We start from the raw sequence: 27,822 nt of genomic DNA, 5'->3' as shown, positions 1-27,822 counted from the left end.
TTGACCGCACTTTATTTTCTCCCTCTGTACTTTATTTTTGGTCAACTTTTATTGACTTTTAAAATTTTTCTAATCCTCTGCAATTGCAGAATCATTAAAATCAACTTCTGGATTATCAAATTTAACTGCGCATGTGCAGACTGTACAATTGCTGTCAGTTTCATTGAAACAATAACAATGAACAAGACGTTTTGCTTTAATTACCACTGCAGTTTTTTTTAAAAACCCTTCTGCTCCCAAATCAGGGAATTTGAGTGACTTAAAGTAGTAAAATGTTTCCCTCTTAATTACTCCTAGACTCTATTCTACACATACAAACACAAAAGGCAGGAAAAAAACTGGGCGAGCAGTTGCTCTTCATAAACCTGCCTCGCACTACCAACAAGACAAAAGTTGTGGTTACATAAGAACCTATGAAAATTTTAATCTTAGGGCCTTACAGGCATGGTTGTACAATTTTACAAAAATTGGTCTTGCACCTACTGCCCAAGCACCCTTCCACCTACTGCCCAAGCAACAAATTTGGAAACTCAATCAACTGCAAATAAGTCAAATTTCCATCTGCTACCGTAAATATTTTTAAAAGTATTAAATGGTGATGCAAATATTGAAGCGCAGAAGTTGTACCTTTTCACCTTGCTTGGATTCCCCTTGGACGGTATGTTTGTCTAGAAAAACACCTTTGAGATTCATATATTTAACCTTCCTGCCAAAGATAAGGAGAGGTTACATAGTCTGTTCTGAAAATGAAATAAGCCAAATGAAATTTAATTTCAAAAGAAAAGTGTTGAAACTTAAGTTGCAGAAGAAACAGAAAAGGCTGTGCAAGTGCCATTTAGAAACTGCAAAGTGACGTGACGCATATTCACCTATCTTGAAGTTGCACAAGATGTCCCCAGTTTAAGGATTTCACATGGCTTTGAACAGATTGAGCCATTGTACTCCTAAACAGGAAAGGAAACCATTAGTTACTATCATCCCAAATCTGAGCAAAACACTTTGGATCATCAAAATCTGTAATGAAAAACAAAAAATGATGCAAATACTCAGCATACGAATCAACACTTGAGATAAATAGGGTTAAAACCTCACGCTGGTGACCTTCCATGAGAACCATCATCAGCTAACACCAATGCAATACTTACACATTTCATCGATCCTAACACTGGAATCAGGAATGGCATTCCTCAACTTAAATCATGAGATTATAGCATCAATAAAACGCTGTTCTAAGTTCTTATTTTTAATTTCAAAGTATCACCTGTAATGCCAGCCCCTGACACCTTCAAATGTTGCTGTTTGCAGTAGACTGAGGGTGAATGGTCTTACTCTAGGTAACGTGCATTGAATTCACGTACAGTGAATACTAGTTTATTGTTGTTATGCCATTATTGTTGTAATGTAGGAAATTATGCAAACTCCAGCTAACAGAAATGATCAAATCATATATATTTTAGTGATTTTGACTGAGGAATAAATATTGCTGGATACAAGGAAGAACTCCTCTATTCCTTTTTAAAATAGTGTCACTTGAGGCAATAGATTAGATTATTAGAAGTAGATTAGCTTACTTACAGTGTGGAAACAGGGCCTTCGGCCAAACAAGTCCACATCGACCCTCCGAAGAACAACCCACATTCCCCTACATTTAACCTTTCACCTAACACTACGGCAATTTAGCATGGCCAATTCACCTAAACTGCACATCTTTGGACTGTGGGAGGAAACCCACGCAGACACGGGGAGAATGTGCAAACTCCACACAGACAGTTGCCTGAGGCGGGAATTGAACCCGGGTCGCTGGCGCTATGAGGCAGCAGTGCTAACCACTGTGCCACCGTGCTGGTAGAGCAGTTTAATGTTTCATCTAAAACATAAACATGCAAAATTATGTAATGTCTTCATGACCTCTGGACATCCCAAAGCACTACGCAGGGAATAGGATACTGTTGATGTGTAGTCCATTGTTGTAGTTAAACTTCCTCTAAACTATGTGGCAACATTCTGCACACGGCAATTGGTGAGCCAACGCAGATCAAAAATGATTGTGACTTTGGAAGTCAGCGCAGAAGGAAAATTAAGAGGGAATGCTGGTTGTGTTGCAGGAAAAATCATAGCCAATTTGTACACAGCAAGTTTCCAGAAACAGCAATGTGAGAATAATCAGATAATGTGTTTTTGCAGTGTTAATTTAAAGCATCTTACAAAGCAGAAATCCATTTGGCTCATTGAATCTATACTGACATTTTGAGAGACTGAAGATAAATATTGTCCAGGTCACTTCTCCTCAAAATATTGCCAGGAGATTTTTTTTTTTACACAACCATGTGAGAGAGTAGACAGGGCCTCCAATTAATTTTTCTTTTAAAACAAGAGACCTCTACCTTCTCCATTACAGCAGTGGCATGTCAACTCTATTCAGGTTTTCAGAACAGAACTGTAACTCACAACATTCTGACTCAATGGCAAGAGTACTATCCTTGAGCAAAGCCCATTAACCAGGTTTAACTTTCTGGTCACAGCGGTCAAATGCAAGAAGAAAGCATATAATAAATGGCAGGATCCTTTAGAGCATTGGCATCTTGGGGTGCAAATCTATAGCTCCCTGAAAGTGGCAACACAGTTGGATAAGATGGTAAAGAAGGTGTACATCATGCTTGCCTTTTACAGTCGGCACATTGAGTATAAAAGTTAGCAAATCAAGCTGCGGCTGTATAAAGCTTTAGTTAGACCACATCTGGAGTACTTTGTGCAGTTCTGTCACCACACTGTATGAAGACACAGAAGTTTTGCACAGGGTCCAAAAGTGGTTTATCAGGATGTTGCCTGTACTGAGTGTATTAGCTAGAAGGATAAAATCACACAACACCAGGTTATAGTTCAACAGGCTTATTTGAAAGCACTAGCTTTCGGAGCGCTGCTCCTTCATCAGGTGGTTGTGGAGTATAAGATCATAAGACACAGTATTTATAGCAAAACATTACAGTGTCAAACAGTGACATATTGAACAACCCTGCTTCCAAATAAACCTGTTGGTCTATAACTTGGTGTTATGTGATTTTTAACTTTGTCCACCCCAGTCCAACACCAGCTCCTCCACATCATAACTATAAGGAGAGATTGGACAAACTTGGATTGCGTTTGCTATAATAATATGGAGGTGCCAGTATTGGACTGGGATGGACAAAGTTAAAAATCACATAACACCAGATTACAGTTCAAAAGGTTTATTTGGAAGTGCTAGCTTAGATTGTAAGTTTGCTTGCTGAGCCGGTAGCTTTGTTCTCAGACGTTTCGTCACCATGCTAGATAACATCATTAGTGAGCCTCTGATGAAGCGCTAGTGTTCTGTCTTGTGTGCTATTTATCTTGGTCTGTTATGGTGGGTGATATCACTTTCGGTCCTGATTCTGAGAGGTTGGTAAATGGGGTCCAAATCGATATATTTGTCAATGGAGTTCTGGTTTGAATGCCAGGCCTCTAGGAATTTCCCTGCGTGTCTTTGTTGAGCCTGTCCCAGGATGGATATATTGTCCCAGTCAAACTGGTGTCTCTATTCGTCTGGTCTGTTGCTCTTCATTGGCTTTGTGTTCTACTGTGACATCTAGGAAGGGAATCTGTTGTTGTTCTCTTCCTCTTTGGTGAGCATTATACCAGTAAGGATGTGTATGGATACTAGTGATAGTTGGTCATGTCTTTTGGTGGCTAGCTGATGCTCATGTATCCTGGTGGCTAGTTTCCTGCCAGTTTGTCCAATGTAGTGTTTGTTGCAGTCCTTTCAGGGACTTTTGTATATAACATTCGTTCTGCTGATTGTTGGTACGGGGTCCTTTAAATTCATCAGGAGCTATTTCAGTGCGGTGGTAGGTTTGTGGCTACCATGATGCCTAGGGCTGGAGTTGTCTGGTCGTCATCTCCGAGATGTCTTTAATGTATGGCAAGGTGGCTAGAGTTTCTGGGCGTGTTGTGTCTTCTTGTTTAGGTCTGTTCTGTAAGAATTGCGGACTGCGCTTATCGGGTGACCGTTGTTCCTGAATATGTTGTACAGGTGTTTTTCCTCGGCTTATTACCATTCCTGGGTGCTGCAGTGCTGTGGCTTGTTTAAATAATGTCTTGATGCAGCTCCGTTTGCAGGCGTTGGGATGATTTGTCCTAAGGTTGAGTAGCTGATCAGTGTGTGTGGCTTTCCTATATACGCTGGTCTGTAGCTCTTCATTGGCTTTGCATTCTACTGTGACGTTTTAGAAGGGGAGTCTGTTGTTGTTCTCTTCCTCTTTGGTGAGTATTATACCAGTAAGGATGTTGTTTATGTGTTTGTGGGTTTCTTCTAACTTGTTGTGTTTCGTGATGATAAAGGTGTCATTCACACAGTGGACTCAAAGCTTGGGTTGGGTTATGGGAAGGGCTGTTCGTTCTAACACCTGCATAACGGCTTCTGCTAAGAGTCCTGATATTGGTGATCCCATATATGTCCCATTGATTTGTTTTTAGGTATTGATGTTGAAGGTGAAGTGGGTTGTAAGGCACAGGTCTACTCGTTTGAGGATGCTGTCCTTGCTGGTGGACTTGGTGCTGTCAGGTGCTTGTGTCTTTGGTTCATCTAGCAGTGAGGCCAGAATTTCTTTGGATAGGATGATTTTTATTGATGTGAATAGGGCCGTCAGGTTCAAAGAAACTATGATCTCGTCATCCTCAACCTTATTGTCTTTGATGATGTTAAGGAATTCCTGGGTGGAATGGATGGAGTGGCTTGAGTCTTCTACTAGGTGTGTCAGTTTGCTTTGCTAGTCTGTATGTTGGGTGTACTGGGAAGTGAGACTATAAGTCTGAGGGGGGCCCCTTGTTTATGTACCTTTAGTAATCCATAGAATTTGTGTTATTCAAACCGGAACTCCATTAACAAACATATCAATTTGGTCCCCATTTACCATCCTCTCAGAAAAAAGAACCGGAAGTGATATCATCGACCACAACAGACCAAGACATATAAATAGAAAGCAGGACAGAACACCAGCGGTTCATCACAGGCTCAATTATAATATTACCCAGCATGGTGACAAAACTTCTGAGAACAAATCTACCAGCTCAGCAAGCAACCTGAGCTACAAATCTTCTCCAAAATCCGAAGTACTAGCTTTTGGAGCGCTGCTCCTTCATCAGGTAGCTGTAATCAGATAAGCTACCTGCTGAAGGAGCGGTGCTCTGAAAGCTAATATATCCAAATAAACCTTTTGGAGTATAACCTGGTGTTGTGTGGTTTTTAATGTTGCTAGAATGTCAAAGGCTGGGGTTGCAAACTGATAGAAGCATATAAAATTATGGGAGGCATTGATACAGTGAATAGTCAGAGTCTTTTTCCAGGGTGGAAATATCAAATGAAGGGAATATTGGTTTACAGGTCGTTCTAAGATAACACGTGCTTCATCAACATGAATTGGCTATAACGCAGTTGATCAATTGTGGACACTGCTTGGATAACGCAAACTTTCTGAGGATCAGGTATAACTATTTTCTATTGTGATCTTCTATAGTGCAATTTTCTACAGCAGTTTTTTGTAGCATGCGGTTGCAGAGGAATGCCTGTCAGGTGAGAGGGGAAAAGTTTAAAGGATAGGTGTGAGGCAAGTTTCTTTTGATTTTACAGAGGGTGGTGGGTGCTTAGAACACACTCTCAGGGGAGGTGGTAGAAGCAGATATGATAGCAATGCTTAGGCATGAACATGGAAGGGAATAGAGGGATATGGATCATATGCAGGAGATGTGATTAATTTTGAATGGCATCATGCTTGGCACAGACATAGTGGGGTAGAGGGTCTGTTCCTGTACTGTACTGTTCTTTGTTCTTCAAGCAACCTAATAGCTATTTGCTTATTTCAAATGGGCAGGTCAGAATGACTTCCCTATCACATTACAAGATATGTCAGGCAACACACATTGCAAACTTGTCACTACATTTAGGGGAAAATTATCAAATGAACATTCTTTATATTCTTCTCATTTTGCAAATCTAACTGGTGTCTCCCTGGTGACATCATCAGTTTGGTGCCACACAAACTCAAAGACAGATTAACTTTTCCATTTGATGTCTTTAAGCAGAAACTCCTTAGAAAATTGAACAAACTTCTTAAAAAACTTTTAATCTTTGTTGTTAGTTCATGCAAACAGCCAAAAATAATGAGTTTTTTTTTCAAATCTTTTAGCTTGTTTTTTAAAAAAAACAAATACTAAGATTATTATTCTAGGTTTTATTGTCTACTGATTTTTGGAAATCGAATGTTATTGAGATCTGCTGACATTAATAGCAGAAACTTTCTTCAAGGCTAGTTAAATTGTGTACCTTCTCTCAACAGAGAGCAATTTTTGCTTTCTACTGTTTGAAATGGCGTTCTGCAATCCTATGGGCTGAAACTCTGACATGCTGTGGTGTATTACTAGTGAGGCCACCTCAGATGCCTTTTACAACAATAGGAGCAACTGATGAACTTCTTAAAATCTAGTTTGACTTTTTTTAATATTAGCAAAGAACCATTCCACTGGCTGATAACTTCAGAAATGCAACCTGCAGTTAAGCCTGTCATTTGGCTAATATTCACTCAATTGCAGAAACTGCATATAGAGTGTCTCAGTTTTCTTAGTCTCAAGAGGGAGAGTAACTGTAAGCAAAGATTACTCTGCAAGTCTGCCAACATATGTGGTAACAGGACTGAAACTTTAAACCTGAAACAGTTTTCTAACATTTCCTAATTACACTTCCAGCATGTGCAGTATCTTGCCAAATAATAAATTACAGTTACCAGCATTCAAAATTGCTGTCAATATATTTTCTTACTGCTAACACAGACAATCCCAGAGATCCTATGATCTTCATCCTGAACTTGAATACATATTATTTTAGGATATTTAGTCGTGGAGTGAATAATATAATTAAAATAGTATTACGGAAATAGGATACATTTATCATTTGACCACAATAATTCATAAATAATATGCCACATTTCACAGAAACATTACAGACCAGATTTAAGAAATTGAAATGAGAACAGATTAGAAACAAGAAATTGATAGAGCCCCTTGTATAACACTTAGAGCGTAGAATCTGTTACAAAACAATAAGACAATTCATTATGTAGTCTCCCTGCCCCCTCTCCTTCCTCCCCCTCCTTCCACCCTTCTCCTTCCCTGCCTCCTTTCTGTCCCTCCCCCCGTCCTTTCCCCCACCTCTCTCCATCCCTCCTCTCCACTTTGTGTCTGTCCTTTGATGTAAAAATGAATGTTCACAGAGTATTTCAATCTCATTAACACATAGATGGATAAGTGGCAAATAATATAATTGTCTGACATTATCTCCAGCGAGAGAATCTAACCATCTCCCCTTGACATTCAACAGCTAAAAGCACCACCTTTTGATATCTCAAAGCCTGCCACTGCCAACAAAGGTAAAAATTAGGAGTGTGATGGAATTACTTACCTAGATTTCTGGAGCTCCAACAACACTCAAGAAGCTTGACTCAATCCAGACAAAATAACCCACTCAATCTGCACTCCACCCAACACCTTTAACATTCACTCCCCATATCGCTTACAGGATGCACTACAGCATCTCACTAACTCACTTACTTTGACTGCATCTTTCAAATCCACAACTTGCACCACTTAGAGGAAAGACAGTAGATGTATGGGAGCACCACCACCTGCAAACTCCCCTCCCAACAACACACCATCCCGATTTGGAACTATATTGCCGTTTCTTCACTGTCGCTGGGTCAAAATCTTGAAATACCCTTCTCTACTTAAACAGCACTGTGATGTATTTAGAGCATATAGATTGTAATGATTCAAAAGAGCAGCTCAGTACAACCTTTTCAAGGGCAATTAGGGATAGGCAACAAACGCTTGCCTTGTCAGTGATACTCACATTCCAAGAAGGAATAAAACAAGTTGTTTGGAGAAGCAGAATGTCACAGAAGGTTCCTTAATATTTAACACCTGATTAGATACGCACATTTGATCTATGTTACAAAATGGAATAAAGCAAAATAACATGGGGTCAACTCCATCGGACGGAGAGGAGGAGAAATTTCTCTACTCAAAATGACTGTGAATCTTTAGGATTCTTTGGATGTTCAGTCGATGAGTACATTCAAAACAGAAGTTGATTTATTTTGGAAAACAAGGGAATCAAGAGATACAGTGATATTGGTGGGGAGGCGAAACTGAAGTTTATCAGTCATAATCTTGTTGAATTGCAAGTGGTTTCTCTCAACTTCTACACTTAGAACACACAGGTAACATTTCTAATCACACAACTGTGCAAATCAAAGAAGGTGTTGAGAAACACAGATACTACCTCGTAGGTGACCCCCATGCAATGTTAATACTCTTGTAACTAATGAGCTTTAATGTAGTGACAGTCTTAGTCTTCAAAATCCCAAGTGGCTGGTCAGCAACAATAATGACACTCATCTGCAGTCCTGGTTAAGTAAACCATCCAGCCAATGCTGGCAACTCTTCCTGAACTGATATTACACAAGAGAAATAGTTTATTTTATGCAAAGAAATGTCCAGGAACCAAAGGAGACATTTTTTGTATTTGGACGAATCCTACCAACTATGATTTATGGCAAATAAACTTAAAAATGAGCAACTTTTATGTTTCAATGACAACATTGCCAAGTTTCAATTACAATAATTCACATAGACATTACTTCTGTGCCCTCACAATCAGGCCAGGAAGTCATTTAAATGCATCACTCCACCCAACTCCTACCAATTAATTAACAGAAACAGAAGTAAAGGATGTCAGGAATATCATAATTCTTCATAACAATTTAATTTTGTTTTTAAATGGTTTTGCTAGTGAAACGCTTTAATTAAGGTACATGTCATGACCAGTAGTTTTATGCTAACCACAAAAGCTCCTAGCCATCTGGGAGTGTAAACATTAATTGTCCTCCTCATTACCCATACTGCACAATAAATCATAGTCAACTACATGGCAGCACTCCAGATGCAAGGATAGGGGAAATTATTGCTTGCACAAGGGGAAAAACATTCTAGTTACCAAGTACTAAAGTTGTCTAAATTACTTGCATTAACTTATGGTTTTCATAATAGCAAAAAAAAAATGCAGACTAGATGATTCTAAGTTGTGCTGAGTTAATGGACCCAGAATCACACAAAGGATTGGTCAAGTAGCTCAGAGTTGAAACTTTATTGCTGGAACAGCACAGCAGGTCAGGCAGCATCCAGGGAACAGGAGATTTGACGTTTCGGGCACAGGCCCTTCTTCAGGAATGAGCAGAGAGTGTTCGGCAGGAGAAGATAAAAGGTAGGGAGGAGGGACTTGGAGGAGGGGCGTTGGAAATGTGATAGGTGGAAAGAGGTCAAGGTGAGGGTGATAGGTCGGAGTAGGATGGAGGCGGAGAGGTCAAGAAGAAGACTGCAGGTCAGGAAGGCGGTGCCGGGCTGGAGGGATCCGGCTGAGACAAGGTGGGGGGAGGGGGGAATGAAGAAACTGGTGAAGTCCAAGTTCATCCCCTGCGGTTGGAGGGTTCCCAGTCGGAAGATAAGACGCTCCTCCTCCGACCGTCGGGTTGTTGTGGTTTGGCGGTGGATGAGTCCAATGACCTGCATATCCTCGGTGGAGTGGGAGGGGGAGTTGAAATGCTGTGCTACAGGTTGGTTGGGTTGGTTCGTCCGGGTGGCCCAGAGGTGCTCTCTGAATCGCTCCGCAAGTAGGCGGCCTGTCTCCCCAATATAGAGGAGGCCACACCGGCTGCAGCGGATGCAGTAGATGATGTGGGTGGAGGTGCAGGTGAATCTGTGGCGGATATGGAAGTTTCCTTTGGGGCCTTGGAGAGAAGTGAGGGGGGAGGTGTGGGCGCAAGTGTTGCACCTCCTGCGGTTGCAAGGGAAGGTGCCAGGAGTGGAGGTTGGGTCGGTGGGGGGTGTGGATCTGACAAGGGAGTCGCGGAGGGAGTGGTCTTTACGGAAAGCTGATAGGGGAGGGGAGGGAAATATATCCTTGGTGCTGGGGTCTGTTTGGAGGTGGCGGAAGTGACGGCGGATGATGCGCTGTACATGGAGATTGGTGGGGTGGTAGGTGAGGACCAGTGGGGTTCTGTCCTGGTGGCGGTTGGAGGGGCGGGGCTCAAGGGCGGAGGAGCGGGAAGTGGAGGAGATGCGGTGGAGGGCACCGTCGACCACGTCGGGGGGGAAATTGCGGTCCTTGAAGAAGGAGGCCATCTGTGTTGTACGTATTTTGAACTGGTCCTCCTGGGAGCAGATGCGGCGGAGACGAAGGAATTGGGAGAATGGGATGGCGTTTTTACAGGGGGCAGGATGGGAGGAGGTGTAGTCCAGGTAGCTGTGGGAGTCGGTTGGTTTGTAGTAGATGTCCGTGTTGATTCGGTCGCCTGAGATAGAAACAGAAAGGTCTAGGAAGGGGAGGGAGGAGTCCGAGACTGTCCAGGTGAATTTGAGGTTGGGGTGGAAGGTGTTAGTGTAGTGGATGAACTGTTCAACCTCCTCGTGGGAGCACGAGGTAGCGCCGATACAGTCATCAATGTAGCGAAGGAAAAGATGGGGGGTGGGGCCAGTGTAGTTGCGGAAGATGGATTGTTCCACATACCCTACGAAGAGGCAGGCATAGCTGGGGCCCATGCGGCCCTCCTCTATATTGGGGAGACAGGCCGCCTACTTGCGGAGCAATTCAGAGAGCACCTCTGGGCCACCCGGACGAACCAACCCAACCAACCTGTAGCACAGCATTTCAACTCCCCCTCCCACTCCACCGAGGATATGCAGGTCATTGGACTCATCCACCGCCAAACCACAACAACCCGACGGTCGGAGGAGGAGCGTCTTATCTTCCGACTGGGAACCCTCCAACCGCAGGGGATGAACTTGGACTTCACCAGTTTCTTCATTCCCCCTCCCCCCACCTTGTCTCAGCCGGATCCCTCCAGCCCAGCACCGCCTTCCTGACCTGCAGTCTTCTTCTTGACCTCTCCGCCTCCATCCTACTCCGACCTATCACCCTCACCTTGACCTCTTTCCACCTATCACATTTCCAACGCCCCTCCTCCAAGTCCCTCCTCCCTACCTTTTATCTTCTCCTGCTGAACACTCTCTGCTCATTCCTGAAGAAGGGCCTGTGCCCGAAACGTCGAATCTCTTGTTCCCTGGATGCTGCCTGACCTGCTGTGCTGTTCCAGCAATAAAGTTTCAACTTTGATCTCCAGCATCTGCAGACCTCACTTTCTCCTCCAAGTAGCTCAGAACCAAGGACAGAAACTCATTTCATATTCAGGTGAACTGTTACCACACATCACGTGTCCAGGGACAAAGGGAAGTGGAGAGGAATAAAAGGAGCCAATTGCACATCTTTGCCTGTAGGTTTCAGGTTAACAAGGTGAAGCTTACAAGAAGCTGGGAGAGGTTTAAATGAGCTGGCTCTAACAATTCAAAAACACAACTTATGAAGCAAAAACTACCAAAGTATTTGCATTTATAACAGAAATAAACTGCATTTAGATGGCCCCTGGTCACATCCAAATACCGTTCAAAAGCTCTTCCCAATTAACTGTTAATGGATAGTATACTTGTATTAGACTGCAGATCTATAGTAAATGAGAAGAATGACCAATTAATCTGCTTATGATACTGTTGTTTTAAATAAGCAATGTTGGCAAAGCAACTAGAACTACCTGTTTTTCTTTGATTAGTACCACAGGATCTTTCATGCGCCCCTGAACTGCTGGACATCTCATTAAAATATGGCACCTTAGCCAATGCAGCACTCTCACAATACTGTGCTAAAGTGACCTCCTAAATTGTGCACTGGCACTCAAGGCTTTTTTTTTTGGAAGGGGGGCTTGAGATCTCAGTATCTTTTGACTTTAGGGTTAGAATTTTTCTGAGTCATGCTGACACTTGCTGACTTCAGATAGAAACCAAATTATACCTTGTTGTTTCTAAGCATCATTCCCTATGAACAGGAGAGAAAGCAACACTCTCTCAGGTTTCTGCCAAAATGTCTATGCAGCAAATACCTTGGAAGTGTGAACAAATACTTAATTCCATGATCCTCTTAACTGGAGTAAAGACTACTTGCAGATACAAGGAGGTATAGCTGCAAATTGAGGGGTGATAGATTTAAGACAGGTGTCAGAGACAGATTCTTTGCTCAGAGTGGTAAGGGTGTGAAATGCCCTGCCAGCCAATGTAGTTAATTCAGCTACAGGGGCATTTAAACACTCCTTGGATAAGTATAGCGATGATGATGGGATAGTGTAGGGGGATGGGCTTAGATTAGTTCACAGATCGGCGCAACATCGAGGGCCGAAGGGCCTGTTCTGCGCTGTATTGTTCCATGTTAGATGTTAAGATTACCCCTCTGCCTCTGACACCCCAGGGAATATAGCCCGAGCCCATTCAGCCTCTCCCTAAAGCACAAACCCTCTCACCTTGGCAACATCCTTGTAAATCTTTTCTCAACACTTTCAAGTTTTACAACATCCTTTCTATAGCAAGGAGACCAGAAATACATGCAGTATTCCAAAAGTGGCCTTGCCACTGTCCTGTACAGCCATAACATGACCTCCTAACTCCTACACTCAGTGCACTAACCAATAAAGAAGAAAGTGAGGACTGCAGATCAGAGTCAAAAAGTGGAGTGCTGGAAAAGCACAGCTTGTCAGGCAGCATCCGAGGAACAGGAGAGTCGATGTTTCAAGCCTAAGCTAATGAAAACATTCTTGATGAAGAGCTTATGCTTGAAATGTTGACTCTCCTGCTCTTCGGATGCTGCTTGACCAGCTGTGCTTTTCCAGCATTACAATTTTTGGCACGGACCAATAAAGCATTCCAAAGTTCTCCCATGATGATTTATTTGCTAGTGTGCATAATCCATTCTCCCTGAATAAATGCCTCATTAGGCCTCATGACCTTCAACTATTAAAGCCATCATCAATAAACCAGTTTATGCTATTTATTTTCACATTAAATTTTGAACATACCAGTCATGGTGTACAGGCAGGGGTATATCCCAACCATAATTCTTGGCATCTTTAATGGCACCCCCCAGCAGGGCTGCATGGTGCATTAGCTTTTTGGGAATACAGCCCACATTGACACAAGTACCACCAAGACCCCATCTGGTGCCTGCAAAACAGCAAATAATGATATATTATTAGGTGCACACTTCCTTGCAACAAAGTAGATGCCACATTCTGAAACAAGATAAACTGAGATTCAATGAGGGAAAGAAATTGTTATTGCTACAATGCTTTCGCTGCCATCAGGACATCCCACAGCATCTTTTACACAGGCAGACTGGGCTTCAGATTAAATCTCATCCAAAAGGTGGCACTTCCAACAGACCAGCAATAACTCCATTTCAAAACATGAGACCAGATTATACACTTAAATCTCAGGTACGGTATTAAACCCAGAACTGTCTGATTCACAAATGAGAGTGCTTCCAAATAATTGAATCAGATCATTACTTTTCATATAAATTACTGCCACTGCAACAATAGGTGCACTCACTGTACATGCAGTCGCAGCTGGTAACATGACTGCTTGTAACGCCACAAATGACTGAGTCAAAGAATATGATCAACAGATGGATTTATCCTCAAATATTTGAAATCAACTCAATTGCCTTCCTGGAATCATATTCACAAAGCCCCACCCCAATCAACCTCTTGCTGTCTTGTTCAGCACACTGGCTCAGTGTTTAGCACTACTGCCTCACAGTGCCAGGGACCCGAGTTTCATTCCAGCCTCAGCAACAGTCTATGTGGAGCTTGCACTTCTCCCAGTGTCTGTGTGGGTTTACTTCAGTTTCCTCCCACAGTTCAAAAGATGTGTGGGTTAGGTGGATTGGCCACACTAAATTACCCATAGTGTCCAGGGATGTATAGGTTAGATGGATTAGCCATGGGAAATGCATAGCTACAGAGATAGCATAGGGGTGTGGGTTGAGATGGGATGCTCTTCAGAGGGTCGGTGTGGACTCGATGAGCCAAATGGCATGCTTCCACATTGTAGAGATTCTATGATTGCACTGGACAATGCATTCTGGTTCCATACAGACTCTGAGGGCATAGACTTCCTACTCAAGTGCAGTAGTAGGAGCTTCAATGCAACTGAAATTGATTAGCAGTTTACAAATTTAGAACATAGAACAATACTGCACAGAACAGGCCCTTCGGCCCACGATGTTGTGCCAAACATTTGTCCTAGCTTAAGCACCCATCCATGTACCTATCCAATTGCCGCTTGAAGGTCACCAAAGATTCTGACTCTACCACTCCCATAGGCAGCACATTCCATGCCCCCACCACTCTCTGGGTAAAGAACCTACCCCTGACATCTCCCCTATACCTTCCACCCTTCACCTTAAATTTATGTCCCCTTGTAACACTCTGTTGTACCCGGGGAAAAAGTTTCTGACTGTCTACTCTATCTATTCCTCTGATCATCTTATAAACCTCTATCAGGTCACCCCTCATCCTTCGCCGTTCCAATGAGAAAAGGCCTAGCACTCTCAACCTATCCTCGTACGACCTATTCTCCATTCCAGGCAACATCCTGGTAAATCTTCTCTGCACCCTCTCCAAAGCTTCCACATCTTTCCTAAAGTGAGGTGACCAGAACTGCACACAGTACTCCAAATGTGGCCTAACCAAAGTCCTGTACAGCTGCAACATCACTTCACGACTCTTGAATTCAATCCCTCTGCTAATGAACGCTAATACACCATAGGTCTTCTTACAAGCTCTATCCACCTGAGTGGCAACTTTCAAAGACCTATGAACATAGACCCCAAGATCCCTCTGTTCCTCCACCTCACTAAGAACCCTACCGTTAACCCTGTATTCCGCATTCTTATTTGTCTTTCCAAAATGAACAACCTCACACTTGTCAGGGTTGAACTCCATCTGCCACTCCTCAGCCCAGCTCTGCATCATATCCAAGTCCCTTTGCAGCCGACAAGAGCCCTCCTCACTATCCACAACTCCACCAATCTTCGTATCATTTGCAAATTTACTGACCCATCCTTCGACTCCCTCATCCAAGTCATTAATAAAAATTACGAACAGCAGAGGACCCAGAACTGATCCCTGCGGAACTCTACTTGTAACTGGGCTCCAGGCTGAATATTTACCATCTACCACCACTCTCTGACTTCGACCGGTTAGCCAGTTTTCTATCCAATTGGCCAAATTTCCCTCTATCCCATGCCTCCTGACTTTCCGCATAAGCCTACCATGGGGAACCTTATCAAATGCCTTACTAAAATCCATGTATAATACATCCACTGCTCTACCCTCATCCACATGCTTGGTCACCTCCTCAAAGAATTCAATCAGACTTGTAAGGCAAGACCTACCCTTCACAAATCCGTGCTGGCTGTCCCTAATCAAGCAGTGTCTTTCCAGATACTCATAAATCCTATCCCTCAGTACTCTTTCCATTACTTTACCTACCACCAAAGTAAGACTAATAGGCCTGTAATTCCCGGGGTTATCCCTATTCCCTTTTTTGAACAGGGGCACAACATTCACCACTCTCCAGTCCCCTGGTACCACCCCCGTTGACAGTGAAGATGAAAAGATCATTGCCAACTGTACTGCAATTTCCTCTCTTGCTTCCCACATAATCCTAGGATGTATCCCATCAGGCCCGGGGGACTTGTCTATCCTCAAGTTGTTCAAAATGTCCAACACATCTTCCTTCCTAACATGTATCTCCTCTAGCTTACCAGTCCGTTTCACACTCTCCTCTTCAACAATACAGTTCCTCTCATTCGTAAATACTGAAGAAAAGTACCCATTCAAGACCTCTCCTATCTCTTCCGACTCAATACACAGTCTCCCACTACTGTCCTTGATTGGACCTACCCTCATTCTCGTCATTCTCATGTTTCTCACATACGCATAAAATGCCTTTGGGTTATCCTTGATCCTATCCGCCAGAGATTTTTCATGCCCTCTCTTGGCTCTCCTAATCCCTTTCTTCAGGTCCCTTCTGGCTATCCTGTATCCCTCCACTGCGCTGTCTGAACCTTGTTTCCTCAACCTTATGTAAGCCTCCTTCTTCCTCTTTACAAGACATTCAACCTCCCTCGTCAACCAAGGTTCCCTCACACGACCATTTCTTATATTAATAAGGAAAATACATCTTTTGTTTTATTCCCCTTTCCTGTCCTGCTTGCAGCTACTCCAACCAGATGATCTGTCAATGCTATCTACCTGGTTTGTCTTGTGCCATTCTCATACATCCACTGGAACACACCTGCAACCGGTGTGTGACATTTGTCAACCAAATTTGTCTAGGTTGACCCTGCTTTCTGCGACCCTCTCTTTGCTCTCTAGAAGACATCTATGTCGCTTTTCAGCTCTGATCAAATGGCCAAAATACTTACAGTTCCATTTTGGAGTGTAACTTTTTTTTTGAAAACAGGTTTATTGGGGCTCTTGCAATTTAAAGCACCTCTTCATTAGTCTTATAACCCACATATGGATTTTAAGTATATATCTTATGGGAAGAACAATGTATAACTAAGTTTAACAGATTTTGTATCTTACGAAGGGGGGAATAAATGGTAATAATTTCATGTTGAAGTGCTGTAAGTTTCATTTGCAGTCACAGGGGCACAGAGCCCTAGACACAGAGAGGAGTCAGTGTGTACGCTGTGCGTGCGCACATGGGACAAAGCCGGAATGAGTGAGTGCGAACACACACACACACACATACATACACACACACACACACACACACACACACACACACACAAGAATCTTCCATCAGCCAACCACAAAGGAACGTTTGGTAGGACTGGCCAAACCTCAGCAGAAATCGAGTTGGATTTAACTGGGAGGTAGAAGTACTGCATGAAGAAGTGCAAGGAAAGAATGCAGGTGAGGCAAGATACCAAAGGCGGGAGCAGCAAGTTAGTGGAAATCAGCCTTGAGACACAACCAATGTATGTACAGAGAGAATGAGTAGTTCCATTTACAATTTATTTTCACTTTTAAGGTGTTTAGAATTCTTTGGTGACTTCTGTCTTTCCTTGTACAACTCTAAGTAAAAGCAAAATATTGCAGATACTGGGGATCAGAAATAAAAAACAGGAAATGCTACAGAACCTCAGGTCACGCAGCATCTGTGGAGAGAGAAACAAAGTTGATGTTTGTTTCAAAGAAGATCATATTGGACTCAAAATGTTAAATTTGTTTCTCTCTCCACAATTTTGCCAGATCAGCTGAGTTTCTCCAGCACTTTCCTTTTATTTCTGTAAAACAGAGGTGGAACTCAGGAGTGCCAGGGAATGGCAGACAAAGTTCAGGCCTCTCAAGTACAAGTAGTTCAGAGCTTGTTTTGTGTCCTGGATTAGGGCTTCGCTCAGCAATGTAGCTAAAGGTAGCTCAACCTGGGCAGCAAAGTTGAGATTTGCAAGGATGTCCAAGATGCTACAGTCAACTTTCAACATGTTGGTATATCTCTTTGTCACTTCCTTTAAGGAACAGCTTATTACTCATGGTAATTTAGGAAAATAGAAAGATTACAGTTGGATACCTAGACATGAAATCCAAATAATGTCATCTTATTTCAGTCTCCCAGTATTAATGCTCCTAAGTGCTGTGCATCCAAAGAAATTTCAATCATTTTTACCACCTGAAAAATAGTCACTTGGGCAAGGCAGAGAATGACGTCAGGCATGTGGAGATTTCACTCTTATGGAACTGAACTCAGGTCTTGATGTCACAAGGAATTAAGGGCTACGGGGAGAATGTGGGTAAGTGGAGTTGAAATGTCCATCAGCCATGATTGAATGGCGGAGTGGACTCGATGGGCTGAATGGCCTTACTTCCACTCCTACGTCTTATGGTCTTAAGTTGCCATCTTTCGAAGATTGAGGGATAGGGGCGAGGTGTCAAATAAGAGAGGGACGGAGAGAGAGAAAGAAGTACAAGTCAAAATAAGTATTTGCTTGAACTAACTCACAAAATTACATGACAGCACCTTACCTAAATATGTATTCACTATTTGTCATCACATAAGAAAGGATATGGCATGGATTTACAAGGATGGCACCAAAAACGGAGAACTATTGCTATGAGGAAAGATTGGCTAGGTTGAGGTTATCAACTTTGGAGAAGAGAGATCGAGGAAAGATTTAATCGAAGTCCATAAAATTAATAGGCGCCAAGAGAGAGAGATCGGAAGGGCCAATTCCTTAGAAGAAAGGTCAACGAACAGGGGGCATAACGTTAAAGTAATTGCAAGATTGGCAGGGAGCTCCGGAGTATTTGTTTTTCCATCAGACAATGGTGGGGACAAGCACTCATTGTTTTAGGGGTGAGAGAGGCAGAAAGCTACATCTAAACTATTGGATTTGTATTTGTGGCACCCTAACCTACAAAACCATGACCAAGAGCTGGAAAGTAGGAATCGGTTGCATGATTCTTCTTTTGGCTGACAACGATGTGACAAAAGGCCTACGTCTGAGCCATGAATGTTTACATTATTTCTATATTAAATGGTCAGGCCGCAAGCCTTAATTGAGTGAAACAGTTACATTAATCCAAAATACAGTTCCATCAATAACATTGAAACTGGAACACATGCCAGTGCTCTCTGGCAGGATAGAATTTGAGTGACTTTTGTGGCAATTTTTTTTATTGTTGATTGATGAGACTGATCTATTATTGTTTTCAATGTAGTGACAGCACTCAAATTCCAATACCACACCGTTCTAAATGTAATGTTAGAATTTAACAATAGAGAGGTATACATGAACAGTACTATCTGTAAGCAGTTTTAGTACTTAAACAAATCATACCTTGAGGAGATGGCTCCACAAAATCTAACACTGCTACTTTTCTGCCATACTGGGCCGCTGCAGTGAATTAAAGACAAACAGTGATTACACTCCATAACTATTTTACACATCAGCAAGTAAAAACAGGAAATAGCAAAATAATACGATAGTGGTAATGGGAGGTTATGCCACTCTCCATATTTCACTCACACACCAACCTCTCACTTACCCAGGAGATATTGGAGAAACAAATAGCTGAACACTCTCTTGGGGTAATGTGTGGCACAAGAAAAAGCACAAAATGCATTAGAAAGAGGGGGATTTTTGTATCCTGGTATACACTTTTTAAAATAAACCAAATTGTCAAATTAGTCGTGTTTCTTGTTCAACAGGCTGGACCTCAAGAGGCAGTTCATCATTTGAGGTTCCCATTTCCCAGAAATGAAGACCTCCACTTGGTGGTTTAATTAAGAATACTTTTTTTTTATAGATTAGACAATTCATTTATTTGTTACTTCATCAAACTTTGGCTGCAAGACAGGTAACAAGATACAGGTCCGTGACCAGGTGAAACTTGGAAACTCATCACAAAGCAGCTCTGTCCCTTGACCAATCCTGAACACAAATATATACTTTATTCATAGAATGTTTCAAAAGTACATCATAAGTACATCATTACATTCGAATTAAATTTTACATTGTGCAATACAGTTTATTTCAATACAGTATACAGTGCAAGCCATGGCACCTGCATCAACTCTCTGAAACAGTCATCCACTTGCCCCTGCTCTCTCTTCTTTCCCAGATCCAGAGAGCTGTTAGAAACCAGAATGCATAGGGAGTAATGGAACACAATAATAGAGATTCGCTGAAGGAAAAGCTGGGAAAACATGAGGGAGAAAAGTATAAAAGATGATGCTAACAAGGAAATGAAGAATTAGAAGAGGCTTGTGAGAAACATTTTCACCAATTCAGTCCAAATGGAATGAATTGCTTGTTTGAACGCTGGAAATTTTTTGTCAAATATTTATATTTTGTTTTTTCAAAAATATATTCCCTTGCCTCTTAAAAGCAATTATGGATTTTATTTTGTTAATTGTTCCTAATGCAATATTCCATTTCTTAACAATCCTCTTTTCCTACCCTGCTCCTAGATATTTGGATGATCATAAATTAATGCTTGCTATTTATGATGAAAATTATTTTCCTGAATTTCCTTACCAAAATTTCTGCATTTTAAAAATCTCTACCAGATCTCCCTTTAACCTCTAAAGAAAGCTCCAGTATATTTTGATTCCAATCACAACATCTTAGTAGATCACGTCCAATGTCCATACCATTTCTATGGCCTTGATATCATTCTTAAAGTAAGACACCCAAAAATGGATACTTATTATTTTAACCCTGGCGTAACCAGTGGTTTCTACAGGTTGAGTGTCACCTTTAGCTGTTTGTATTTTGTAACCCTTTTTATAAAATCTAAGGATCTTACAAGTTTTATTTTTCAGCTTAATTCATCCTCCCCTCTCATGTTTTTAAAATTCTGCACTGTCAATTACCTGCCTTCAATATTTCTGGACTTTAGTACATGCTTATTAAACATTAAGTAAAACCAGTGCTTGGAGATGAATTAGTTAAGTTTTATTCATGGAATGTGAGCACTGCTGACAAGGTTCAGCATTTATTGCCCATCCAGTGGAACGGTTTGTTCGGATACTCTGGAAATTAGCCATATTGCTATGGCACTGGGGGTCACAAGTAGCTCAGAGCAGACAAGCACAGCTAATATCCTTCCCTAGAGGACAGTGAAGCAAACAGGGTTTTGTAACAATCAATTATCACCATTACTGATGTTAACTTTCTATGCTGGATTTATTTAATTAACAGAATTTAAATTCTTCACCATTAAGCAGTCATTAGTCCTGGTCTATTAATCTTAATTAGATCTATTTACTAATAATACCACTCCTTGTTCTTCCCTTCTATTTATCTCAGCACATGCTACTCAAAATTTGCAAACTTTGAGCATTTTCAAAAGAACAATAATAGCAGCAAAATGAAGCACTTTAACATACTTTACCAAAATATTTGATTTAGTCTGACCATCACAGTGAAACACAGAAAAATATATTCCTTAACTGGAAATAAAATGCTGGAGATCACAGTGGGTCAGACAGTATCTATGGAGAGAAAGTACGCTAATGTTTTGAGTTTAGACGACTCTCATAATGTTGTCACGTCTCAAATCCCAAAACAAATCACAGGAAGTTGTGTTCTGAATAGCAGGCACACTTCCTGAAGCAAATTTAACCACTCATCGAGCTGCTCGCACAGTGATGATGAGCAATTGAAAAGCAATCAATTAATTTGGTTTGGTCAAAATGGTGAGATAGTTAGCGTGCAGGGGGTGGTATCTGCAATAGTAGACAAGAGTATTTGGGTCAAAATCCTGGAACTCCCTCCCTAACAGCACTGTGGGTGTACCTACCTATGACTGCAGCAGATCAAGAAGTTGGTAGGTAATTATAAATGGGCAATAAGTGTTGGCCTAGTCAGCACTGGCCATATCCAACAAATGAATTAAAAGTGATATTCTCCTATATTTACCCAAAAAAAGGCAGCTAAAGCACGTGTTTAAAGTTCCTTCTCAAGGATGGTGGGTAAAGGGAGCCTCTCATTCTTACAAATAAATTGCTTGCCTGCTGGAATTTATCAAACCTGTTCACCGAATAAATTTTAAAACAAAAGGTAATTTATAGGGAAAGTTAGCATCAAAAGATATAGAGAAACCAAAAAAACGGAATCTGGTAAGAAACAAGTAAGTAGACACTTAGCTTATTAAAACATAAATATGAGTAGTTTATACTAAAGTCCCTATGTGTTAACAGGTTTAAGAGTTTGCTTATACAGCACTCATCATAATTATGACCAGAACTTTAACCGACTACAGAAACCTTTGTACTTAACAACATAGCTCCATCAAGGGGTGTATTCAGGCACTTTAAAGAGCATAGGGAACAGTCAGAGAAATAAGACAAAAGGGAAAGTATACAGCACTCTGGAAGTGTTTCTATGTTACACTTTAGAAACAATAAGTAGAGTTTTCAAGTGGGGAGTTCTTCCAAATATTACCATTAATGCATTTCCTATGTGGTGATTATATTCAAATTGAAGTTACTATGCCACCAGGATAAACCAGGGCATATTTAACTATAATCAAAACTGTGAATAAAATAAAGAAAAACACAGCATTTGCCCAGGTCTTATTGCCACTGCATGTGAAGAAGATAAGTTTCTGGCCAATAGTGATCACCATGCAACAGATACATAAGGGATTTGGAAGTGATAATATCATTGAATGTCAGATTAGATTGACGAGATTCACCGCTGGTGACAGTCACTGTCTAACAGTTGTGTGGCACAAATGTTATTGGCCACACAACACCAAAGACAAACGATATGAAGACTGTGCAATCATCAGCAAACAACCCCACTTTTGATCTTATTGACAGAGGCTGAAGGTGATTGGGCCTCGTATACTATCCTGAGGAACTCATATACAAGTCTTGGAACTGAGATGATTAGCATCTAACAACCGCAACATTTTTATTTTGTAACTTGTTCATGGGTGTAGGCATCACTGGTTAGATTACTATTTAATGCCAATCCTGAATTACTGTGGAGGTTGTGGTAGTGAGCTGCCTTCCTGAACCACTGCAATCCTTCGGGTATAATGACATCATTAGTGCTATTTGGAAAGGACTTTGGGGATTCTTACTCAGCAACGGAGAAAAGTTTCCAAGTCAGAACGGCAATTAGCTTGGACGGGAACCTGTAGATATTGGTATTGTAATGTATTTGCTGCCCTGATCCTTCCACATGGTAGATGTTGCAGGTTTGGAATGAGCTATCAGAAAAGTCTTGCGTGAGCTACTATAGTCAATCCTGCAGACAGTACATGCTGCTGCCACCGTATGTCACTAGTTAAGGAAGTGAATGTTTAAGGTGGTGAATGGGGTTCCAATCAATTGGGCTGTTTTGTCCTGGATGGTGTCAAGTTTCTTAAATGTTGTTGGAGCTGCATTCACCCTGGCAAGTGAGGAGTACTCCATCACACCCCTGATTTATACTTTGTCGATGTTGGACAGGTTTTATAAAGACAGGACACTGGTTACTCACCACAGAACGCCCAGCCTCTGAACTGCTCTTATTGCACTAGTAGTTATATGGCTGGTCCAGTTCAGTTTCTGGTTAACAGCACAGTCCAAGGGTTGATAGTAGGAGATTCAGCGATGGTAATACCATTAAACTTCAAGGGGCTATGGCTAGATTCATGCTTGTTAGAGATAGTCATTGGCTGGTACTTGAGGGGGTGTGAATGTTACTTGTTGCTTATCAGCCAAATCCAAAAGTTGTCCAGGTCTCATTACATAGGGATGCAGAATAATTTCTGACATCATGAGGGAGGGAGAGTCATTGGTGAAGCAGCTGAAGATGTTCAGGGCCAGGACTAAACCCTAAGGATACCTGCATTGATAATTTTGGACTGAGATTACTGCCCTCTGGTAACTCTAACCATAGAAATCCACCTGATTTGTAAGGATTTGAAATTTTGCCATGAGGTGGCACAGTGGTTAGCACTGCTGCCTCACAGCACCAGGGTCCCAGGTTCGATGCCAGCCTCAGGAGACCGTCTGTGCGGAGTTTGCACATTCTCCCTGTGTCTACATGGGTTTCCTTCGGGTGCTCCGGTTTCCTCCCACAGTCCAAAGATGTGCAAGCCAGATGAATTAGCCATGCTAAATTGCCCATAATATTAGGTGCATTAGTCAGAAGGAATGGGTCTGGCTGGTTACTCTTCAGAGGGTTGGTGTGGACTTGTTGAGCTAAATGGCCTGTTTCCACACTGCAGGGAATCTAATCTAACCACAACTCCTTGATGCCAAACTACAACAAATGATCAAAAGGCCAAGAATGCTTGAGCTTTGACTTTCGCACTCATGGTGAGATTTGCAATTTTTCAATGTTGGGATGATCATGGGGTGTCCTTTTCCTTTACACTGCTCAATTTTCCAACACCATTCACAACTACATGGTAGATTGCAGAGCTTTGATCACATTCCTTGGTTGTAAGATTGCTTCATTCTGTCTACAGAATACTATTTCGCAGCATATAGTTAGGTCATAGCTTTACTGATTTTAACACCTCAAAGTTTAGGAGGTGCCTATTCCTGCTCTGGGCAGACTCTCATGTACTTCTCTTTGAATCAAGGTTGGACCCCTGAATAGTAATGGCAGATTGAGAGATGTGTCAGGATGTGGTTAAGACGACATTTCACACGTTTGCCTTTATTGCTCAGACCTTTGAGTATACCGGTTAGGATGTCATGTTTTAGGTTGTACAGGTGGGGCTTCGTCTGGAGTATCATGTGCAGTTCTTGTCGGCCTGCTTTCAGAAAGATACTATTAAATTGGAGAGGGTTCAAAAAAGATTCATCAGGATAATGCCGGAAATGGAGAGTTAGAGATATAAAAATAGGCTGGAACTTTTTTCACTGGAGCATAGATTGAGGGGTGACATTGTTGAGGTTGAGAAAATCATAAAGGTAAATAAAAAGTGAATAGGAAGGGTATTTTCCTTTGGGTGGGATAGTTCAAGTCTAGGGGACATATTTTTAAGCAGAGAGGAGGAAGTTTTAAGTCATAGATTTATAAAGCACAGAAATAGATCCTTTGGTCTAACTCATCCATGCCAACCAGATATCCTAAATAACTCCCATCCCATTTGCCAAACTTTGGCCCATATCCCTCTAAACCTTTCCCTTTCACATATCCATCTAGATGCCTTTTGCATATTATAGCCTCCACCACTTCCTCTGGCAGCTCATTCCATGCACACACCACCCTCTGCATGATAAAGTTGCTCCTCAAGTCCCTTTTAAATCTTTGCCCTCTCACCTTAAACCTATGCCATCTAGTTTTGGACTCTCCCACCCTGTGGAAAAGATCTTGGCTGTTCATCCTATCCATGCCCCTCATGGTTTTATAAACCTCTAAGGTCATCCCTCAGCCTCTGCCACTTCAGCAAAAATAGCCCCAAGCATATTCAGCCTCTCCCTACTGCTCAAACAGTCCAACTCTAGCAACATCCTTTGAAAGCATCAGAGGAACAGGAGAATCGACGTTTCAGGCATAAGCCTTTCATCAGGAATTTCTGCAGTCTTCATTTTGTCCTTTTCTGAACCCTTTCAAGTTTCACAACATCCTTCCTATAGCAGGGAGACCAGAACTGCACGTAGTATTCCAGTACTGGCTTAACCAATGTCCCATGCAACATGATCTCCCAATTCCTATACTCAATGCACTGACCAATAAATGCAAGCAAATCAAATTCCTTCTTCACTATCCTATCTAACTGCAACTCTACTTTCAAGGAACTATGAACATGTAGATTGTTTTTTTTTAAGATTCCCGACAGTGTGGAAACAGGCCCTTCAGCCCAACCAGTCCACACCGACCCTCCGAAGAGTAACTCACCCAGACCCATTTCCCTCTGACTAATGCACCTAATAGTATGGGTAATTTACCATGGCCAAGTCACCTGACCTACTCCAAGGTCTCTTTGTTCAGCAACAGTCCCCAGGATCTTATCATTAAGTGCATAAGTCCTGACCTGATTTGCCTTTCCAAAATGTAGCATCTCGCATTTATCTAAATTAAACTCCATCTGCTATTTCACAGCCCATTGGCCCATCTGATCAAAGTCCCATTGTACTCCAAGGTAACCTCCTTTTCTGTCCACTAAACCTCCAATTTTGGTGTTAACTGCAAACTTACTAACCATACCTCCTATGTAAACATCCAAATTATTTATAAAAATGACAAAAAGCAGTGGACTCAGCACCAATCCTTGTTGCACACCGCTAGTCACAGGCCACCAGTCTGAAAAGCAACCTGCTACCACCACCCTCTGTCTTCTACCTTCAAGCCAGTTCCATATCCAAATGGTAAGTTGTTGGAATCCACGAGATTTAACCAACCTATCATGAAGAACCTTGCTGAACCCCTTACTGAAGTCTATATGGATCATATCCACCACCTGCCCTCAATCCTCACCGTTACTTTTCAAAAAATCTCAACCAAGTTAGTGAGCAACTTTTTTTTCTTAAACAAGAGAGTGACTTGTGTAAGGTATAGGGTTAAAATTGTGCAGAATAAGGGAACAGGTGTTGCTTCTGCAAAAGCTTACATTATAAAATTAGGCTGCGCATGCAAATACTAAACAGTGAGAAGCGAAAACAGATAGAATTATCTATGACTAATAAGGCAGAGCAATCGTGGAGCGGGATGTACCAGGCATAGGAAAACAGAAGAAGCGAAAACAGGTAGAATTATCTATGACTAATAGGGCAGGGCGACCGTGTAGCGGGATGTACCAGTAATAGGAGAATAGTTTGCCAGTCTCAGGAGGGATGTGGCCAACGGATGGAATTTAGTTTGGCAGGATGATCGCACGAAGACAGCAAACTATGCCAGGATAGTCACATATAAGGAACGAGATAAATAAGAGTAAGGGGCGACAGGCTTAGAGTAATGGGAGAAGTAAGCAGAGGCGGATAGAAGCTAGACAAAGGTGGAGTGAAGCTAGAGCTTGTGATAGGCTACGCGCTACAGTAAAAGTAACCAATGGGGTGAAAGGGGAGGACTGAGAGATGCAGCTGAACAGCATAAATCAGAATGCCTACGCGTTAGGCACCCGATCTTGCAAGTATGTATGAATAAAATTTGCTGCTTCAGAATTTGACTCGGACTGAAATTTATTAATACGCGAGTTTTGTTTCTCACATTTGTATATGGAAATAATTGCTGGAGGAAGAGGCTGAACAGGCTGGGGCTGTTATCTCTGGAGCATTAGAGGCTGAGGGGTGACCTTATAGAGGTTTACAAAATTATGAGGGGCATGGATAGGATAAATAGACAAAGTCTTTTCCCTGGGATCGGGGAGTCCAGACCTAGAGGGCATAGGTTTAGGGTGAGAGGGGAATGATATACAAAGAGACCTAAGGGGCAACTTTTTAATGCAGAGAGTGGTAAGTGTATGGAATGAGCTGCCAGAGGAAGTGGTGGAGGCTGCAACATTTAAAAAGCATTTGGATGGATATATGAATAGGAAGGGTTTGGAGGGATATGGTCCGGGTGCTGGCAGGTGGGACTAGATTGGGTTGGGATATCTGGTTGGCATGGACGGATTGGACTGAAGGGTCTGTTTCCATGCTGTACATCTCTATGAATAGATGGATGCAGGTAGAGTTACAACGAATAGAACAGGTTTGAAGGGATATGGGCCAAGTGAGACTAGTTTAGTTTGAGAACATGGTCAGTGTGGTCTAGTTTGACCACAGTGTTTGTTTTCATGCTGTATAACTCTATATCCTCAGTTTTAAGCATTGTAATTAATGTAATACCTTCTTTAGAACAGGCAAGACCACCAGAACCACCTCCAATCACCAACAAATCATACTCATATTTCCCTGAAAATTAAAGAAAAAGCCACAGTTAACTAGAGCAATAGCTTAGAAACAGGTCACTTAGGATGGGACTGGAGGACAGCGGGGGGGGGGAGAGGGGGGTGTCTTCATACTCCCTCTTCCCGCCCTTATCCCCCTCCCCAGCGGGTTTCCCACCTGAAAGAGCCCGGACTCCGTGGCCCCGCCCCCGCCACCTGAAACGGCTCCACAGTCTCAGCGCCGCCATCTTGTCCGGCCCGAGGACCCCGGGCCGCCTGCCCTTCTCACTGCCTGAGGAGATTTCTCACTTCAATTCCAAATCAAGTTTTTTTTAGTATTTTAGAATTTTTTTAGTATGCGGGGGGGTGAGAATATTCCAAATGTAGTTTGGCTAGTTGCAGCTGTTTTTCAACATTGCCAGCTGTGACTCAGTAGAAGCAAGAGGTTGTGTGTTCAAAGAGCACAAAAATCTGAGCTGAC

At 42.1% G+C, this 27,822-nt stretch overlaps 1 protein-coding gene across 1 annotated transcript in view; it reads right to left on the bottom strand.

Moving 5' to 3' along the window:
• The window catches only part of txnrd2.2 (thioredoxin reductase 2, tandem duplicate 2), an 85,735-nt gene extending 58,118 nt beyond the window's left edge, over positions 1 to 27,617 (bottom strand). The window contains exons 1-6 of the mRNA XM_043715390.2: positions 27,520 to 27,617; positions 27,301 to 27,366; positions 18,857 to 18,913; positions 13,020 to 13,164; positions 870 to 944; positions 628 to 706 (exon numbers count right to left, since the gene is read on the bottom strand). Of these exons, the coding sequence (XP_043571325.2) occupies positions 628 to 706; positions 870 to 944; positions 13,020 to 13,164; positions 18,857 to 18,913; positions 27,301 to 27,366; positions 27,520 to 27,589 (492 nt within the window). The 5' untranslated portion in view covers positions 27,590 to 27,617. The remainder of the gene's footprint in view (positions 1 to 627; positions 707 to 869; positions 945 to 13,019; positions 13,165 to 18,856; positions 18,914 to 27,300; positions 27,367 to 27,519) is intronic.
• Positions 27,618 to 27,822: the final 205 nt, after the last annotated feature.

This window comes from Chiloscyllium plagiosum, unplaced genomic scaffold (genome assembly GCF_037043375.1).
Source record: "Chiloscyllium plagiosum isolate Xiang-an unplaced genomic scaffold, Cpla_swu_hap1 HiC_scaffold_24, whole genome shotgun sequence".
Taxonomy (NCBI): Eukaryota; Metazoa; Chordata; class Chondrichthyes; order Orectolobiformes; family Hemiscylliidae; genus Chiloscyllium; species Chiloscyllium plagiosum.
The sequence above is the reverse complement of the archived record's forward strand: the minus strand, read 5'-3'. Positions and strand labels throughout refer to the sequence as shown.